The sequence below is a fragment of the Cryptomeria japonica genome, chromosome 5 (genome assembly GCF_030272615.1).
Source record: "Cryptomeria japonica chromosome 5, Sugi_1.0, whole genome shotgun sequence".
Taxonomy (NCBI): Eukaryota; Viridiplantae; Streptophyta; class Pinopsida; order Cupressales; family Cupressaceae; genus Cryptomeria; species Cryptomeria japonica.
In genome coordinates this window covers 195,761,437-195,783,161 of record NC_081409.1, presented here as the reverse complement: position 1 = coordinate 195,783,161, position 21,725 = coordinate 195,761,437, and the positions used below count along the sequence as shown (strand labels likewise).

General features: G+C 34.7%; 1 protein-coding gene across 1 annotated transcript; it reads right to left on the bottom strand.

Moving 5' to 3' along the window:
* Positions 1–1,678: 1,678 nt before the first annotated feature.
* On the bottom strand, positions 1,679–18,533 carry LOC131027981 (aspartyl protease family protein 1). The gene is made up of 10 exons (XM_057958084.2): positions 17,778–18,533; positions 16,660–16,795; positions 5,679–5,920; positions 5,173–5,400; positions 4,877–5,012; positions 4,722–4,792; positions 4,516–4,615; positions 4,354–4,420; positions 2,419–2,490; positions 1,679–2,163 (listed from the first exon to the last, which is right to left on the bottom strand). The coding sequence occupies exons 1-10, from the start codon at positions 18,089–18,091 to the stop codon at positions 1,955–1,957; spliced, it is 1,575 nt and encodes a 524-aa protein (XP_057814067.2). The 5' UTR covers positions 18,092–18,533; the 3' UTR covers positions 1,679–1,954.
* Positions 18,534–21,725: the final 3,192 nt, after the last annotated feature.

The following is a 21,725-nucleotide window of genomic DNA, read 5'->3' as shown; positions in this document are numbered from 1 at the left end:
TTTTATTATGCATTTGTTATCTCTAGGGAACATTTAGCATACATCATATAAGGGATAATCAACATGGTCAAGACTAGTCCCTAATCAATCCTAATGATCGATCTTAGCGGAGATTGGGAAGTATCTTTGTTAGGGCACCAAAAAATTATCCTCCACAAGTAGTGCCTTTGAATGATGTAACATATGCCCATTTCACCCTAGACCTTATCCATTGCCTTTGTATGATATAGCACATGTCCATTCCACCACAACCTTATCTACCTTGCGGGGTATTAATACCACCTTTCCCTAACAATTTTGCATCCAATCCTAGCATAGGCACTACCAAAAAAGCAAGGATTAGGCTAAGAATATACTAATCTCATGTATCATGAATATATATGAAATTAAGTATGACTATCATACATATTGCAGTCTGTATTAAAATTACTAGTAAATTCTACATAAGAACATCATCAAGCTTCATATATTAAGCACATCCCCATGCATACCACCAAGAGCAAAGATGCTACTTCTTATAAGTTAATAACAATTCTGATCTAATATGATCGATGGTGATGTCTATGGATGTTCTTTATTCCTTTCCTTTATATCTTTTGATGTGAGTGAGAGGTCACACCTCTTCATCATGTATGCCCTTTGGCAAGAGACACATCCTTTCACCATTAACACCCTTTGAAAGAGGCATAACCTTTCACAATAAAATTTGCACTTCTTATTTAAATCAGATTTAAACTTTTGATTTCTAAATTATCCCCCCTTAAATGAGTTCTCTTCTAACTTTTATACCTCATATTTGGGGGAGTTGCAACTTAACATTTCATACCTTTTGACGATTCATCAACTTTAATCAACTTTAATTATATTTAATTTGATTTTTTTATTTTTGTTCTTTTGTATTTTAATTTTATTATTATTATTATTTATTATTAAATTCTATTTCAACATGGGACATTACAAAAATGTAAAACAATGTTACTTTAATATGATCATGCATAAAATATAGAATAAATTTATTAAAATTTATGTATATTACACATCAATATTGATTGTAATTTAACATCAATTTTTTAAAAAAAATATTAAACATATATTATTTAAAAAATAAATTTAATAAAAAAATACTTTAAAAAACTTTAAAACTAATATACATTATATTATATTTAAGAAAATTTAAATTTCTTAAAAAAATCTTTCAAATACAATTAACTTTTGATAATTATCATAAAGCCCAAATCAAATAGAATACATCATTTTTTATTATATAAGTAAATCCTCATTTCTTCCATTAATTTGCATTCTATGATACAAGTCCATGATGCAGAATATGAATTGAGAGGAAATCTAGAGTACCTTGTCAAAATTTAAAACTAGACTGCTAAGCAAATATTATGTGATCTTTCCTTCTATTTGACAATCCTAATAGAAGCATTGAATAGCTCTCTTTTTCAATATCTTATACACTAAAAAGAATGATCATATTACATGATTAATGGCCTTGATCACTTAGTGCTTATTACAAGATTCCATTATGGCAAAAGGATTAAGGCTAAAAAGAAAATTCTATTTAGAAATTTTATGATAAAGTTCCTGGCCATATGCAGGGAATATGAACTATGACCTAAAATACATTTTAGGGTAGTTTCTACTGATCTCTCCTTCCATTTGACAATCCTAATAGAAAAATTGAATTTCTCCCTTTCTCAACATTTTATAGACATGAAGAATGATCAATTAGTAGTAGCCCTTATCCTTCATTGCTTATGACAAGATTACATTATGGCCGAGGAATAAGGACAATAAAATATCTCTATCCCATAGCTTCGTCTGTACTTCATATATTACACCAATGAAATCAATGTGGAGCTTCTATGGTTCCAATGACAGGACCACAGAAACAAAATAAGGAAAAGGCAAAAACATGTGGTCAAGGCTATTCTCATTGTACATTAAATCAAATGAGTGTAAGAATGGTGGCAGAGGTTAAAATTGAGAAAGCAAATTGCAAGAAAGGTGAATTCATATGAACTGCACCACTACTATTCACAGGGTTAGCTGGTAGAGCTGCAGGAGATATAGAAGGCCTCCTAGATATTTCTGATGAATTAACAGCCACTGGCCCAGGTGATGCTTCTGGACTGTTGCTATAAGTTCCTTGATAACCTGAATCATACAATATGAAAGAATGTTAAAGACATAATGCATGGATGTACTTGTATGTTCCTCTCAAAGGCAAAAGCACAAAGCAGATACCAATAACTCATGCAATCTTTGAATTACATCCAGTAATCAATTTTTTAATGACATGTAAAAATGATGTAAATTTTCCACTAATAAAATTTAGAAAACACGGCAGAGTAGGAAATTGTGGTAAATTTTGTGGAAATTTTCTTAGAACCATATATATGCGTCACTTACAGCTGCTTGGTTTCCACCCCAGTTTGAGCTCTTCACGATCAAAAACAATTTCATAACCTGACATGAAGTTCTCTGCATCAAAGTAGTGGATAACATTATAAGATTGAAAGCAAGAGTATTAAGGTCAATCCAGTGGAAATATATAACAGAAAGGCTTTTGGCCAAATTTCAAAGTGAAGAATGCTGATACCATGATCATGTAATGATAACAAATATAGTCATCAGAAGAAGGATTATTCACAATTTTTGCAGTTAAATATATTTTCTGTACACAGAAAAAGAAGGAAAGAAAGAGAGATTATATTAATGTCAACGAATGACTAAGAATAGGTCAAAGGGATTGGAACGTATGACTCTCACAATAGTTGAGTACTAGGGTGAAAAGGGCCCTGGACTCAAAGAAAACACGGTAAAGCAAAGAAAAGAAAAGCAAAGCAAGAAAACAAAAAAAAAGATAAATGAGGGTACACTCAAAATGGTAACCTCGAAACAAGAATAAATAGATGTACAAAGAGAGTACTCTCAAAGTGGTGGGAACAGATAATGCCCAAAGCTGGCTCATGGTATTGAATGTAATATTTGAAATTGTGTATAATGCATTAGATGCTAAGATAAAAGTTATATGGCATCTAATAAGGGGAAAGCATTCAAAGAAAAAAGTTGTAGACTACTTAGGGATGCATTTTCTGATGCATTGATGAGTTAACAATAACATTTTAGTCTAAGTGTTCCCTGATATATACTAGAGCCTTTATGGCAGGTGTTCCAAGGATCATCTCAGAGTGATAATTTGTTAACACAGCACAATGTGCCATTTTGTGTTTCGGGCCAGATGTCCCAGGTCATTGGGACTCCTCCTTTTACTGTCAAACTCCTAGCATGTCCATTTCGGCAATCGCTATGTCATCTGCTCACTCAATAATATTTTTGTCACTTTACGCTCAGTGACTACAGAAGCAACCCAGGAATTGCACCTAGTTTTTTGAGAATTGCTCTCTCTAAACTTTAGCCTGGGAATAATTTATTTCAGCAGGCACAGATGAATGATGCATCTGAACTTTCTGAAGTATGGCTATGATCTTTGACTGCCTGCATCATGCATGCCACAACTTCAAATTGGAAGTCACTGATATCTTTGATCAACCAGGCTTGCCTTGCCTTGTCTTGATTGAGGAATAGATAGAGTATGGAATATAAATGCATTGGGGTAAAAGAGGATATCTCAGATTGTTAAGAAAAATAAACAATTTTATTCTCAGGAGTGTGACTGCTGTGTAGTGTGTACAACTACTTGTGGCATTCGAAGACAGAAACATTCAAGCATGGCAACCAGACCATCTTGGGGAGGGACACCCTCAAGGAGCAGATTGAGTTTCAGACTCTCATCAGGGCCATTACAGGTGTTATCAGATTTGCATGTAAGGCGTGCCTAGTAATTTGTATAAAAATGGTAAATTTTAATTTGCATGTGCGTTGTTTTAAGCAAATATAAAAAATACAAAAATATTTATTGCTGTATTATATCTGGGTTTATTATTTGTGCGTTTAGTTGAGGTTTCCACAAAAGCACTCTTTAGAAGATTTAAAAGTAAGTGTTCAGTAGTGCAGTTTCTATGCCATTAAAATAATAGTAAAAAAAATGTGCAAGCAGCTTTAGACTCAAACTTCATAACTACTATGGAAAGAGAATGATGGCATAAAAGTAAAAGTAAATGCTCCACATTGAATAGAGTCCGTGGCAAATCCACAATAAGTTAATTAAGCATAAATTCTATAATTGTCTAAAGTTGAGACTTGAGATACCATGCCAAAAGGTATTATGACTGCAAGGTTCCTCCTTTTCCTACGGGTCTGTAAAGAATGGGCCAAAATACTAGTCTAGTAACACTTTGTAAGAAAAAAGAATCAATTTAAGCCTAGGATGCATGAACTTACGACCAATAATTGTCATGCTTGAACTTTGAATCACTGCCAGACAGTAAGCTACCAACTGCCCAGTATTCTGCAAGAGTACAAATGATATATAAGACAAATTCTAGATGGATAAATTTTGCAAGAGAGAAACTGGTTCAAATTCCAATAATAATAAAAGTTTACCCCATCACTAATAAGTAGAAATGGGTGAATAAGAGTAAAGTTCTCTCCTCCATTGAAGGTAAAGGAAATCTCCGGTGCGCTGCTCATGCTTTGATTATCACTGCACAGCTATTACCGAAGATATTATTTCTTTGTAAATGACAATTCCATGAGTGTTTCTGGAAAAGGAAAGAGCAATAAAACAACTTTGTAAAACTTGCACGAACCTTACACTATAACAATATTCGAAAGGGATGCCCTCTATTGTTATGGGTGAATCAGATATCTGTAAGTGAAACTGTTGCAGTCCACATATTAGTTGATTGGGTCAGTAATTGAGGGGCATAGTTAATAAAACCAAAAGAAATACCCAGTAGCTCACATTTGAAGTAAGATCTTTGTATGCTGGATCAGCCAAATATGTAAATGACGTGCCAGTATCAAAAAGAGCTTGAAATCCTGTTGAAATAAGCTTTTCTCCTACATGAAATTCCTTCACACCTACATTATATGCTGGGCTGTGATCCAACATGCACCTTATCAGCATGAAGGCCTTTTGAGTGATTGCTAAAAATTTAGTTATGATTATTGCAAAACTATATTTTTAAGATACTATAAAATGATTCAATGTCATATAATTATCACATGTTGCATAGGCACAGAATGATCGGCACCTACCGTTTTGGATCAATGATGAAAGATGTTTGTTTTTGGTCTGAACTTCCTTTATAACCAAAGGTAAACCTTCCAAAACTCCCATTGCTTGGAAAACACATGGAGAAATAATTTCCCACAAAACCTGTATTTGATAAAATGGTAGGTACAGAGATATTCTCTATGCCAAGCCCAAGTAGACCATCTGGAGCAGCACCATCTATAAACGAACCTGTTTGTATACTCCCACACCTATCGGGTGCAACATGCCAAAGCCATGTCAGTAAATGTCCATTCAGTGATGGCACCTATTAAGGAGACCACTAGACAGTCTACAGTAAGTTTCAGGTCATATGGATAAGTCACAGATTGCTATTCAGATGAGAAAAAATCATTTCTATCAAACTTTAGCCTGAGAGGGAGTAATTTAGGGTATGAACTCTGATCTTTGTCACTCTAAAATATAACCAGAAAAATACATTGTTATCAATTCAGCACATATAGTCACTAGGAGGAAGAAACACACATACCCAAATGTGATCCGTGCCTTCACCACTTCTCCATTCTGTCTGCCATCTCCAGGAGTCAAATAAAGAACGTCCTCTACTAAAGTTCCTGAACTGGATGTATTATCAGAAACATAGGAAATATTGTATGGGCATTGATCAGTAGATTTTGAACAGCTATTCGATAGAGAGCACAGATCACTAGCACAAGTGACAGGCTTAAATGTCTGTGATGCAGATGGAGTGTAGGTCGCTAAAGTAATATTCTGTTTACAAGATTAAATATCAATGAGAAAATATTTTAATTGTGCAATACCCATCAAGTCCAGAAAGCAAATGATCATGAAAGAAGCTGTTAAGAATTGCAAAAGGCAGACCAAGACATCAATTCCTTAGAGGTCTGTAAAATTGTTTATGATATTTGGTGGTATAAGATTTTGTATATATTTCCATCGGTGCTTGCAATTTTCTAAGTCATATTGACCATGACAAAAGAAGGAAATCTGCAAAGATGTGCTTTCATTAAAAAAGAAACCGATGAAAGAAATAGACAACTTTATGTTTATTGATTAGCATGCTAGACAAAGGAAAAATTGAATTTTAAATAGATTATTCATGCCTTTATCATTATCAAGAAATTATTGGGCAAGACTCTTAATTTTATCATATGTTTCTCAGAAACGCAAAAATAGCATGATCAAGTCCAGGTTATGGTTGACGACTTTTGAAAGGGGAAATTATTGTCAGTTTTCTGACAAATTTGAAGTTATGGGACAGTAGAATTTTATTATCAGAGACCATTCACACCAGACACAAAAGTGTAAATCAAATAATAGAGAGCATGTGGTAAGAAATGGCAAGAAAGCAACAACAGAAGTGTAGAGACATCCAATTCTGGAGGTTTCTAACAATAACAGCAACATCCAACTATGTTCTCATTTCAAACCACGTGGATTTGAATCCCTTGTATCTGTAGAATAGGATTTGCAAGCTTTTATGAAAAAATTATTATGTGGTATATTGATATACAGTTAAACTATCAAAAGATGATAGTTTAACATTCCAAATTTGAATTTCTTAATGTTATTTTCATACATATCTGATTAAGTAGAGTTAGTCTTCAACTTTCTAATAGTCACTATCAAGAGATGCAACCTATCACCTTAACAGCACATTTGCTATCAGACATAATACTTGAAAATACCTTCCCATCCATTCATTAACTCTATGTAATGTCCCCACTTAGAAATAGAATTTAATAATGAATGATAATAATAAAATTAAAACATTAAAAAATTAAAATAAAATATAAAATAATATAATTAAATATGATTAATTAAAAATTAATTAAGTTAATGAAAAGTCAAAAGACATGAAAGGAAAAGTTGCAACTCCCTCAACAATGAGATATAAAAGGGAGAAGAGAACCTCAATTGAGAGGGGATAATTTGGAAATGAGAAGTGCAGATCTGATTTAAATAATAAGTGCAGACCTGATTATGAAAGGCTGTGTCCCTTTCAAAGGATAGAAATAATGAAGAGTTGCACTCTTTGCTAATGGTGAAAGGGTATGTCTCTTGCCAAAGGGCATACATGATGAAGAGGAGTGACCTCTCCTTCACATTGAGAGATATAAAGGGAAGGAATCAAAAGCATCTAGTGACATCACCATTGATCAGATCAGATCAGAATTGTTATCAAGTTACAGGCAGTAACATTTGTGTTCTTGGTGGTATGCATGGGGATGTGTGTAATATGTATGCTTAGTATATGAAGCCTGATAAAGTTGTTATGCAGAATCTAATAATAATATTGTTATAAACTGCAATATGTATGACAGTCATACTTAATATCATATATATTCATAATACATTAGAAGTTAGTGTATTTATAGTCTAAATCATGTTATTACTGTCAGTATTTAAGAAGATGGGGATGAGATGTTCCAAAGAGGGGCAGTCTAAATCCAAGCAATAGGTTAAGTCCCAAGATAGGGTGGGGATCAGCGACCCATAAGCCTTGAGGGTATAGACTCAAGATAGGTAAGGGCTTGGATCTGTACACTTTGAGGGAACCTATTGTAGTTTGTCTGATATCTATAGTAATAATGATATTAATCATCTAATGAGGAAATTAGATAAGTACTTGTTAATAACTAATTGAAGAATATCAATCAATTTTAATATATTGAAATAGATTAGGTAGGGGACATTACACTCTATAGAGTAAATTATATATTGTAGCTTATATCTTAATATTTCAATATCTTTTAATTTTACTATCTGCACCTACTAGATATATTAAAAGTGGTACCTGAGCCAACTTGGACTCTGTTAATGACAAATGTCCATGGAGACCTATGGATTGACTTAATTTGTATTTGGTAATTGAAATAACTCTTCTCTTTTCATGTAGATAGATAATTACTAACTGCCTAACATGGGAAATTCAAAGTTCATTTTGACGGTGGTTTGCAAGGCATAATTTTGTTCCCTTCTCCTTTTAAGGATTCTTCACATTTCATGCTCTTTTAACCCACCTTATTGCATTTTTGGAGGCCTGATCGCAAAGAGTTGAAATATGACACATTTACGTAGTCAGCATTATGTAGGTGTATGATAGAGTTCACCTAGCCTGCTCAACACTTCACTAAGTTGATGTTGCTCAATTCCACCAACTCACCAGGCCTAGTTGCTTTCTAGACCTCCAAGTCCCTCTCAATCTCTTCTAGGGCTTGATTCTTGTCCTTACTAGGGTATTTGCTTCAGGTGTTTTGGTTAGGAACCCTATCAATTCACCGTGCTTCTCAGGTGCTCAATTCTGGCCTCTTGGCCTCAACTTGTCATAATGACCTCCAATTGTTGTGGCCTCTTGGCCTCAACTTGTCATAATGACCTCCAATTGTTGTGGCCTCTTGGCCTCAACTTGTCATAATGACCTCCAATTGTTGTGAGATGTTGCAAAGGTGTAGTGAGGTCTTCCAACATGTTTTTAGTGCATATGGAGTCCATTAGTGGGTTGCAACCTTTAAGTTTCTTACCGGTTTCACAATCTTGCCCGGAAAAGGGCTACAAGGAATTAGGCCTAATTAGGCCTCCAAGACCGGTTTTCTAGGGCTTGGAGGAAAACGACTCGAAGAATCCCCAAACAAGTTTAGCTTTTCTTCAATGATACACCCATTCCTATAAGATTTTTGTGGTTTTAGGCCTTGGTCTGACTGTACAAGGTATGAACCCCAAAATCAGGGTTTGTAGGGTTTTAAAGGCCTTTAACCGGCAGTGAGTAGGCAAGTTGGGGTTTTGCTATCAAATGGATTTGTCAAGGCTCCTCCTTGTACATACAAGTCTGCCCCAACCCCATGGACCCCTCCAAACTCAAAAATAATGATCTTGCATTCACCCTTGCACTCTTCACCACTTTTTCACCTCTTTATCTCTAGCCGGGTTGCTCCTGGACTCGCCTAGAATGAGGTAACAGTCATATCCAAACACTTCTCCAGCACTTGAACCTGCATATTTACAATGTACAGGAGGTTGCCAACCATGCCCCAACTAGCCGTGATGCAGCACGTGTGGGACTCATGGGGCAACCATATTTACAAGGAAGTTGCTATTTACAAGCCAAAACTGGCTACTTGTGAATCAAATCACCTAAACAGTAGTAAATACTAAATACAAAGCTTGAAAATGAAAAGTCTACCCCGCAACAGACTACTAAACCTCAATCCATCATTGGATTCATGGATTCAATCCATTAAACCTTCAAAGAATGCAAAAATTGACAAAAACAATGAAAAGTGCAGTCCAAATCTTGTATTTTGATTATTGCTTCCAAAATCCAAGTACACTAACCTTGGTAAATGTGCAAGAGAGGGTTTATATAGCCTTCCCACGTGTGGAGTCCTTCCATGGCATTGGGAAAGCCCTATCTTCAACGTTGAACCAATTTCAGGACAAAAATTGTCATGACAACTTTTTGCAACTTTGTGTTTTTTTAACATTTTTGATCTCTCCAACCTAAGAGACCTATTCCCAGTCATAACATATGACATTTCAAACATGCCTAAGACCTATTTGACCCTCTCTAAGGCTTTTGACAACATTTGACACTTTTGACCAACAAAAGGCCAAAAAAAAAACTACTCAAACACACTATTTACACAAAAATGCAAACCTAGGTAAAATGAACTCTACCTAGGCCTACATTGACAAATTACACACTCTTGGACCCTCCTAGAGTCCTCATTCACTACTGACTTGGCTAGGGTCAGTACAAGCCAAAATTGAAAAAATAAGAAAACTAGAAACTAGGTTCTCCTGCACCAGTGTACCTGCATACTACACACAAATGCTTCCTTGGTTTTGTGTTTTGAGTGAGCTAGTCTTTGTTTCCTATTACCTACGCGGATACCAGACCTATGCATATTGCATATGAATAAAATGGAACATATAGATGCTCTTGAATACTTTTGTATTATAATCAACCTTCTACAATACATTTGTGGTCTTCTTCAATATATCTATTTACAAAGGCAGCCTTCATTTCATTAGATTCCTAGCTTCTTTTTTTTCTTTTAATCAGATTTGGAAGTTTCTTTTCTTTTAACAACATCAAAGGTACTACCATTGCACTTGTTCTTTGCGCAACAATCACAACTTCCTTGTGTGGCTTCTTTGAGCCCTTCTTTCATGGGCACCTCTCTTTGGACCCATCTTTATGAGCATTTTCTCTATTTTAGGGAAGGAAATTTTTCCTAAAAGTTTCATCCTTTTCTCTGCTTCATGAGAGATATTTTGTGTACATGGGTAACTAACATGAACTAGTTGTCAAGACCCATCATCATGACACCTAAGTTGTGCTTATGTGGGGTGTTGCACATTATATTTATACATATTTACTTTATTATTCTACGTTTATTTGGCACATAGTATAAACTTGCTTAGATGTCCTCTTACACATGTCTTGTTGAAAGCATACACTATCTTTAGCAAGTTATAGTTTACTTGGTCTCCTTATATAGTGACTCATTTAGTTGTCATGTGTTAGGGCTCTTCATGAACATCTACAATATATACTCACTTCTACCAAACAATCTTGTAGAATGGATTGTCAAAGATGTAGTCTTTAGGAGAACCAAATATTACTCCTTGACCTTTAGTATTATTGTGCATGCTTCCACATTCCTATATCTGTAAATTTCGCTCATTGATTCAACGCATTGTTCATATTCGTGAATCTGTTTTTTTGAGTACTTGGTTGTAGATATCCCTTGGATTCAAAGATTTATTGGGTTCACTTTTGTGCATGCACATTTAATCTAACTTTGCATGGTTGCATGCATCTTTCCAACATTATGTGCTCCATTTTCCATATTTTTAGCATTTATAATGGGGGCATTGAACTAAATTGTTGGGATTAAGGTGCCATCAACCTTGTAAATCTCATGTAATTTAAATACTCCTAATATTCTTGTAAGTTACTCATAAGGGATAGAAGGTTTCATTAATAGTGGCAATTTATTTTTTACTCGTGCAATAAATATTGATTTATTGACCTTGGTAATTATTTATTTACCAGCAAGTTGTTATTGGATTACATTTATTAGACAAGCACAATGGTAACGGCAAAAAGGTTAAGTTGGAAGTTCCCGGCACCCACCTTGAGAATCAGCTATTTTGGATTGTTATGATAACTGCCATGAATTGTTAGAGCATCTATGAAAGCTATGATGCATGTCATAAGATTCTATGATAACTATGATAGCATCTATGACAAAATCTTTGATATTTAGATCCCTAGGCACCCATGCATGGATGATGCTTATGACAACTGTAAGAGGATGTGCAAGAGGTCATCATTGGCTTGCAGGTGATTATTCCAAGATTGAGGCATGGGAATTAGGCCAATTTGAATGCCATTCTTCATGGTTGCATATTTTCTATATAACAAGTGCTTGGAAGTAGAGTTTTCGTTATGTAAACAGCGTACCCCTCAGATAGGTGTATGGTTGCTATCTTCTATTATCTACCAATCTATCTACTCAAATATGATTACAAGTTATGTCACAAAGATTAATGTTGTGGAGGCTAGAAGCTGCTAAGAAAGTTGAACCATCTACCATAGAAGTGGACCCAACATCTATGTTTGACTCTCATCTCCCAATGATCCAAAACGATTGCTAGCATGTCCCTAATGAGCTGGTGAATGACTCAGCATACCACAAGCCTCATAGGTGCCACCTTGGTCGACAAATCAACCACATTGTTTGAAGCCTACAAAGTTATATTCAAAACAACATTGCGAGTTGTGTTGAGAATTGGACATTGTAGTTTGGATTGGAATTAAACTGGACCCTCATGAAGCAATGGTAGAAACAATATGATGTCTGGTAGAGGTATGTTTGCTATAGAAGGGTTTGTCGCCATGCAAAGTATTCTTTGCCACTAATGGAGTATGTGCAACACTTGGTAGAGAGTATAGGTAGATCTTTGTGTTCCAACTAGCATCTAAGAGGTGTTCTAGTGTACTGTAAACCTAAAAAGTTGGCACGTAGTTGCTACAAGCCATGAGAATGTCCTCAATGCTACGGAGGCGCCTCTATTGGTGAATCTTCCTAGATTAGTTGCCCCTTCTTGTGAAGCAGTAGTCAAGATTGCGTTGAATCAAAGTAGGTGCAAAACCTTAACTTCTAGCTGTTGCTTGTTAAACCATTTAACTTGCAACAAGAACTGGCCCTTTCTGACAACTTTGTGTATAGGCATAGAATGGTTCTATGTAAACATGGTTGCCAGAGTCTAATTTGTCTTTGCTGCAAGAAGTCAATGTCAATCTTCAATTGGAGGTGAGGTGTGAAATGTTGAGTAAACGTAGTTGTATGGCATAATATTCTGTGGAGCTAGCACAGTAGATGTTGAGCATGAATTCATTTCACGAATCTAGCATCTCTTTTTGCCCACCATCATAACTACACTACTAAGATTGGTGTTGTACATACACTTATGACTATGCATGTAAGAATGCCCAATGAGTATTTTACAAACCTCCACTGGTAGTACATTTCAAACTGTCTTCTCCTAAAAAGGATGAATAGCATATGAGAAGTGCCATTACAAAGTAAGGCATATACCTTGGGGGCTGCAAGAGCTGAACCATCTCAGTTCGTAGGGTTGTGGAGGAGGCATGCTTGTCAACTTCAATCTCTCAACAATTTATGAATAGATACTACCACCATTGATCATAAAGTCTAGTGACTGCCCTTTCACCCACATTTGTGTCCAAAATAACCCCTCTGCTTTAGCTTCTTTAGGCAAAGAGTGTTGTTGCTTGTGCAGTGTTAATTAGGACATTGAGATCCATGTCAAGGATTCCATTAGAGAGCTTGACATTAGAAACTTTACTTCCACCCTTGTGGGCAAACTCTTTTGAGCATGGCATTCAACATTGATATAACTACAGTTCTTGTGCTTGTTGCACCATTTAGCTATTTTGGATGGTTTGCTCTTGTTTGAAGCTGATGTCTTCCTTGGCACATCGGTTGCTTCCTGCTTGACCTTTCGCTTTAAGTCCTCAATGGCTACTACATAGTGATAGGGCTCTCCTATCATTTTGACCTTCATCGGCTTCAATCTAGAGTAGATGGCTTGTTGGAGTCCGCTATGGTATTTCAGGATTCAATGGTACTGTAACTCATATGCACCCAGCATAGATCTTATAGGTGGCATTGATGTAAGCCTACAGTGACTAGTAATGTCCTTGTTGCAATTGTAACCACTATATGTAGCAATCAGCATAAACATTTTCAAGACAATACTCTTACTTGAAGGCTTCATTTTCTTTATTATTAAATAAGATACAATAGCATTGCCTCCTATGTGTCCCTGCAAGGTAATATAGGAACAATTTCAGGGAGGATACCTAACAAATCAAATCAAAAAGAACTGGAATAGGCTGGTAGACTCTTCGTAACAGGCGTGCACCTGAGGAACATTTTCTTCATTGTTACCCTCTACAATTAGACCTTTACCATCTTGCAAGAAGAACTGGAACAGTTTATGTTCAAAGAAGTAAAGGATTTGGTATACATTCACAGTACCTTTCCACATTTATACTATAAACACTAGACGTGTGATGAAGGTCCTATAAAAGGGGAACAGTTAGCTAATGATGCCAAATATGTAGATCAGAAGATTAAAATAGCTATTTTAGATTATGCAACTTACAGATTATTTTTAGTTCATTTACAATCTTCATTATTTTTTATTCAAATTTATTTGAGAACTGCTTTGGATAGTGGACACTTTATTTTGGTAATAATTTATAAAATTTATATTTTCTGTAAGTTAAATTTAAGAATCTTTTGTGATATCATAAGATTAATTTGATAATATTTTATATTATTTGTTTTGATTTATAAAATTATAAATTTTATATATTCATTTCTTATTTTGTTTTCAATTTTTACTTCAAACTATCTTTTTTCTTTAATTTGTATTCTCATTGTTAATCAAATAATATATTAACTAAATAAATTACATGAACTAATTAGAGCCAATTACTTATAACATTAACTTTAAAGTTAATACTTAATAACATGGAATCAATCGATAAGAACGCAATACGTATGCCTTAGATGGACTGTTGTACTCTTCATATCTATAACTAAACTCTTATTTCTAAAGTTCAAATTTTAAAATAAGAAAAAAATGATTACAGAATGAAAATCAACATAGTAAAATTTTCATTCTTTGTGAAAGATTTTAGTGTTGATAAAAGCTTCAAACTTCAAACTAATAATTTATTAAACGAGACAATTTTATATCAAATAATCCCAAATAAAAGTTATTAAATATCAACAGATTTTGCAAAGGTTAAACATATAAATTTCCAAGATCCAAAAGAAACAATGTTATATATCCTTATTTTACGGGTTCTTTCTACTCATGATTCTTGATGGTATATGTTACTAATCCAAATTGTTAAAGGTTTTAAAGTTCATGTCAATGATACTTAAGTAAATACAATTGAAGTTTTGATCTATAAAGAAATTGTGCCATATCCTTTGCACATGACGGTGTAAATATAGTCATTTCAATGTCTCAAACCTTATCAAAGTAGGTGTTCATCATTTCACCTTATGTGATTCACCTTACTCTCATTAGACATGATGTATATGTGCTAACATTTCATGCAGTAATGATTAAGGAAGAGGAAATCGGAAGCGTCTGCAAAGAACTTCCGATGCCCAACAAAGGCCAGTTGAGAGTTATTCATTATCTTTGGTCGTTGATTAATGAAGCTCTGAAGCAGGCCTTTAAAATGGAGGATACCGAAAATTTGAATATAGTCAAGAAGGTGACTACTGAAGCTAGCCTTCAGTCTTACTAAGGCAATAAATTTACAGAAGGCATTGCAAGTAAATCACAAGAAAATAAACATAGTATCTGTATGGAGATCCAAGAATTGAAGTCTCACAGTCACCCACCCCTACTTTGAACCATGGGAGAATCGCTTGAAGAAGATTGAGGAAAAAACAAGAGCTTGGAAGAAAATGGTGGAAGAATTGCATGGGTATGAGAATGAGCTCTGCCCTGAGCAGGACAGATTCAGTTTTCACATTATCAGTGATGCCCCACAGAAATCTCTTAGCCAATAAGTTAATAACCCCCAGAGGCAAAAGGATGGAGCAAAATCAATTTCCACAGACACAACTGATCCAAACTTAGAGAAATGATGCAAAGGGAGGTTGACAAACGTTGCAGAAAAGTATCCCTGCAAAAGGATGTCCCAGAAATTGACAACTCAATTTGAGTCCGTGGGGCAGCTAAATCTTTCAGTTGTTTAGCTATTTGAAAACAGCCCAAAATTTGATGATAGCTAACCATAACAGGGAAGTAGTTGTGCTTTGTTAATTTGATTAGATGCTAAGCTTGTGGATGGTGATTTGAGGCCTTGAGATGATTATGTTACCTCCATATTTGTTTCATCTTGGGTGCTGAAGCATGCTCCAATATCATCCTACCTTTTTTTCATTTTAAAGACATAGTAATTCCTCAGTATCAAGAAAGAAATCAGCCACCTTAAAAATATTTCCAAGCGATTGGCTGGAAGAAGATATATAAGACAATTATGTGCAGTATAGAAACCACATGCTACCACAAGGCAGTTGGATGCCTACAAGTACACCAAAGCTATTTTATTTTTCATGCACGTTAAAAAAAAACTTCCCTTCCATTACTGTGGTGTTGTTAAGAGTACTGAAACTCTTTTTGAGGGAAGACAATATTTTGTTCTATTTAAAAAAGATTAGGGGCTTGCATCTATAAGTGTGCTTTTCTCTACATGAACTGCGCCATAGTCTAAGACCTTGTTTTGTCAAGCTTAAAACAGTAAACCTATCATTGTTGGTGAGTTTTGATATTAATAAATCCTATCAACTCTGTATTTCCAGCCTAAAATCAGTTGCAATGATTATGGTGACCTATAACTCCAGAGTACATATGGCAAGGTTATGATGTAATGATAATGGTGTCCGTTTGAACATGACCAACGTTTAGAAATCTTAAGAACGGAGACCAAGCTATACCCTACAGTGTGTTAAAGGCTCCTCATTAAGCTTGCCCAAGATATACCAAGAAAAGAAAAGCACAGGGGTAAGTATAACTGATTGCCATGATGATGGCCCAGGTTTAACTTTGCCAGGTTTGCTTCCCCACTATTAGGTGGCCTGGTGATAATACCTCCGCAGCATTTCCTATTTTCCTACCATAAGGAAACAAGACTGAGGTATGTAAGGCAAACCATTAAAATCAATCTATAAGCGTCCTTAATGGGTTATCTTAAAACAAAAGGCCATGATGACAAAGGAATTCGTCATTCAGATGATTTGTACATCTGGTTTCATAGATTATAAAATATGAATAAATGTAAGAATCAATTAACAAGAAATGCAGTAAACAAGGTTTTATTACCAAATATTAGTGTGAAATGATAAAAATAAAACCCATACCGATTTATTGCTGCTTAGTGTTAGGGAAGAACATTGCTTGCATTCACAGGGTACCCAGAACAAATCACTTCCAGTGTCAAGTGCTACAAATAAGCTCACATTTGGTGTGCCCAGTTGGACCGAGGTGTAGTACAAACTGTTACACAACACAAAAGAAAATGTTGGGATCTTAAATGTTCAAATTACAGTAACAGAGAGCTTCAATTATCATCATGTTGCCCATACCATATCCTACATTTTACCTACTTTGGCAACTGATTTATGGCTTAAAGGAAAAAGAACAATCAATATACTTCATCTACAATCACATCAGACTACTGTGAAATCAAATATCAAATGCTATTGGGATATATACTCCACAAACTTCAAACTAATATGAAATTAAACAGTATTCTATTTCGTTATATTCTCTAAGAATCAGACTACCATGAAATCAAACATAAAATCCTGTATGAAATATATTCCACAAGCATCAAACTACAGCAAATACAGAAGTGGAAAAAATTAAAAATCCACTACTCTGAAATCAGACAGAGATATTATATTTGGGTATATAATATATATCACAAATATCAAGCTCCTGTAAAAATAAATAATAATTCTCATCTAGATGGATTCTTAAACACAAAACCTCTGTGAAATTCAACAAAAAAATTCTATCATATTCCACAAAGATCAAACTACTATGAAAATTGACGGAAAACACCGTTAGGGTATATTGCACACACATTTAACTGCTTTCAACAGAAAATTCTCATTTGTGATTATTTCACAAGCAATAAACTAATGTGAAAATGAACAAAAAATTTCCATTTCACTTCAAAACATCAAAGTATTATCAAATTCAACAATTTTTTTATCTGGGTGCATCTCAAAAGAAAGAAATTCATTATATCAACAAACGTCAAACGACTGTAAAATATGACAGAAAATTCCATTTGGGAACAATCTCCAAACAAACTACCGTGAATTACACAGAAAACCTATTTTGCTCAAATTTTTAGACAGAAACCCCATTTTGTTCAAATTTCTTGAGTGGCATTAACGGAATCCAAACTTGCTCAAGTTCTAAACAAGGTTTTAAAACAAACAATAGAGTCTAGGAGAAGGAGAATTACAATCCCAGATTTTTCAATTTGACTGTCTCGTTTCCATCCGCAAAGGTGAGAGATGGATAATTTTTCAGATTCCGACCATGGCGAACATTGTCATGATGATAAAGTGTATTGTAATACTCTGTGCTTCCCTCCGCCGGCCAATCCCCTCTGTCCATTCCATGTTTGAGATTCATCCATGTTTTCACTTGTTCAGAGAATTTGTGATGTAACTGCAGACTGAAGCCTTGCCCATTTGAATGCTGAAAAACCCCAACAAATGCGAATAGAACAATAACCCAATTCAAAATGGGACTGGTATAGCTATCCATGATCATATGAGCAACAGACTTAACTTTCCCCAACTTCTACCAATCTAAACAACAGAAACTATATAATCTTCTTCTCCTCCTTCCCATTGTTAAAGTCGTAAGGTTGTTCACCACTCAATTCCAGAAGATGCAACCCTTACGTAGGAAACTGCCTTGACAGACAAGCCCTCCACGTTGTGATTGGTTGAACGACCAAAACTACGCTTGAAGGATCAATGGAATGTTCCCACCTTTACCATATGGACTTTGACTGCTCCTTTTCAGATGTCAAACTTAACCTACTTTCCGGCCAATCTGTTTTTCTGTAGATTTATGAAATTTATGCACAGGTGTCAAGATATTATTTCGAGAATTATTCTCTTCCCTGTGATCATCCAAAGGTAGACGCGTTAGAAACCGCATTCCACGTTTTGTGTTTAGGAAAGATGAGATTGATAAATTTTGAAAAAGGGCGAAAAACATATATGCGAAAATGTCGTCATATTTATAAATCTATAGTATGATGGAAAAGATGTTTGACCAAAATAGAAGACGTAAATAGCTTTGATTTTCCTATGTCTTGAAATTTTGGAGGGAGTTATACAATTTTATGAAGAGGCAAAAGAATCGTCCAAAATCTTAATTGTTAAAAAATATCTATGGTTTTTAAGGTCTATTAAATAAACTTCATAAATATGATATATTTATAGAATATCGTGATTGGTCATATGTCGAGGTTTTAATTGGATGGTCAAAAAATATTGTAAAACATAAAAAGGCTTTAAGTTGGCTTGGTTTAAAAGTTGAAGTGTTATTAGCATGATCTTGAATCTTCTCCTTTGTAAATTAGGAAACACTGAGTTTTATATGATGTGGTTCTTTAATTATTAGTCAATTTTGGCATTCATGGACATTGATATCATTACTATTGGATGTTGGCAATGTTGCAACTATTTGAGGTAAACCCTCAATTCATAAGGACTTTCTACCTAAACTTGCAATGTTGGTGTAATCGCTTGACGTGAAAAGGTGACTAGTGCATTTGGTTTTGTTGAACTTCCATATTATGGCAAAGTCAATAAAATATTTTGAAGGATTCTATCCTTAGGGATTTGGTAATGTTTTAGATCTCACCTTTATAGGGGATTTGCATGTGAATAAGGAGCTCCTTGTGGTGAACAAGGATTTACAAGAGCTAGAAGCTTATTACTTTGATTTGACGAAAGTAGTTGAAATATTTTGGTCACTCATACCAAAGGTCACTTGTCGGTGACAAGTGCATTCACTTTCCCTGCATTAGAGGATGTGTTTTATGCTCAAGCATTCTAACATGATGATTGACATGTGTCCTTAACTATAGTGAAGGAGGTGGATGACATAGTGGGCAAGTTGTCAAGTGGAGTGAATAGCTCGAGAGATGACTAGGGTGGTGGTGTAAGTGGTTGTAGTGTAGCAAAATCTAGGTTATTCCTCTTCAATGTCATGTTTTAACATGATGTGGTTTATGAGTCATAAAACACATTAGTGTAATAACATGCTTCACCTAAGATAATACCATATCCTAAATGTGATATTTCACCTAAATAATTTATTTTCTCTTGAATCTTGATAGCTAATAACGATATGTATGAACCTTGATTTAAGGTCATCAAGCTCCACCATTGTCTCACCAATTTTTTATTGATGGTAGTTGTCACCTTTTTCTAGTCAAGGTCACCACATTGGGTGCTTACTTAATCTATCGCTCATGTATGTTTATTGAGTCCAACATATCAAATTTGTAGGACAATAGCGAGGAACTAGTTTTCTTCTTTGATGGTGGTACTCCAATAGCTACATCATTTTCTTTAGCATCCTTATTCCATCTCATCCTCCACACACTTATGAGATGTCACATTTTACAATTGTATTCAAGTCTCCTAATAAAAGATTGGCATTGCTCAACACTAACATGGAGATCAATGAACATGGTCCATATTTTAAAAACTTCGTTTCCCCTCACATTTCTTCATGTATAAAGAAGACCTTTTGGATTCACCTATAGGCCCATCTCCTCTAGGTAAAAAATGTCACTCGATGAAAGTGGATCTTAATAGTTGTTCAATATTATCCATTCATCTTTGGTGTAGGAGGCAACACATCTGGGAGGGCTACCTTGTATCTCTCTTTGTCTTATCTCTCTCTTGCAAGGGGTTTCTCTATTTTATTTGTGGTGGGGAGGTATCTTTACACATAATTACCTGACTTTAGATGTTTTTGAGGCCCATTTATGATTATCCTGAGTTTCATTAAAGGGGGGTTATAAGTGTGATATTATGCTTTATCTAGTATAGTACTATGTTTTGAATACAATATTGCATCTAGTTATTTATTTTACTCAAAATATAATATTATATTATTTTTCCTCACGTATGTAGCTAATGCCAAGTGCAACTCTTGATTTGAGGTCATTAAGTGCCCCTTTATCTCATCAATTATTAAATAATGGCAGTTGGGTGTCATCTTTATCTCAATTAATTGAGTCAACTCATCTCTTGATTGAGATTGATGAGGGAGCTAACTTGTGACCTCTTTGACAAATGCCACCTTGACTCGTTCATCCAATAGATATATACATTTGTACTTTTCTTAATGTGTCATTACTTAGACAGCTTTATTCATGTTAATACAAATAGTATTATTCTTTAATATGGTTTTGTAGCTAATTCATAGACATGATGTCTTAGGCTTGTTTTATTTATCACATAAAATCAAATGGGCATTTTGTTGCCACACATGTTTTGCATATTTAGTCTTTTGCTAGTGGGTTACTACTTTCTTTGTAAGTCTCTTTCACGATTTTCTATATGATGATGGAAGCTTTTTTCTCTTGGACAAATACGCAATGAAACCATTATTATATTACCTTTAGAAAATTACTACTACTATCATAACAATAAACTATCAAACTGTTGATGTATTCAAGAACAATTAAAGTCCACAATTCATATTAATAAATTCAAGAATGCTTAAGCCGTCTAAAAAAAATTTAACCTCTCATTTACAATCACACTACATGATCCACCATTTTCACATTTTCCGACGAGAAAAAACAAAATCAGATACAAAACCATAAATTCAAGTCCATGCAATTCATATTAGTAAATTCAAGAATGCTTATAAATAAAACCGTCTAAATTTTTTCAACAGTCACACTACCGACACGATCCATCATTTTCATATTTTCCAATCAGACAGACATACAACCATCAAATTTAATAAGCTCAAATCAACCTAACCACCAAAACAAAATAAACTGAAAACAATGGCATAATTTAATAGAAATATTATACCCGTGTTTATGGAATCTTCTGAAAGCCGGTGTGAGAATAATTCAACAACTACTCCAGTTCACATAAGTCAGCTAAACTAAATTTCAATTCTCAAAACATACATTTTATTCTGCAGGCTAATCTTCTCTGTATGAACACGACAAAGTCCGCGGCTGACGCGGACCTATTTTAACCAGAAGGCATTGGATTTCCACTCAAAACATGAAATGCGCGTCTCTTGTCATTTAAAATCTTCTATTTCATCATAAATTGCTAACGTCCAGTCTGAAAAATATGACAGATTGTACTGTTTTTTCCTTTGAGCGGTAAATAACTGAGGTGCGTGTAGG

What these genes read in the sequence shown, in the direction of transcription:
- LOC131027981 (XM_057958084.2), bottom strand. Translation starts at nt 18,091, where the DNA reads ATGATCATGGATAGCTATACCAGTCCCATTTTGAATTGGGTTATTGTT. An exon ending in TTCATCATTGATCCAAAACG is followed by an intron (nt 5,013 to 5,172) that starts GTAGGTGCCGAT and finishes GTTGGATCACAG; the next exon opens with CCCAGCATATAATGTAGGTG. An exon ending in ACAAAGATCTTACTTCAAAT is followed by an intron (nt 4,793 to 4,876) that starts GTGAGCTACTGG and finishes GGACTGCAACAG; the next exon opens with TTTCACTTACAGATATCTGA.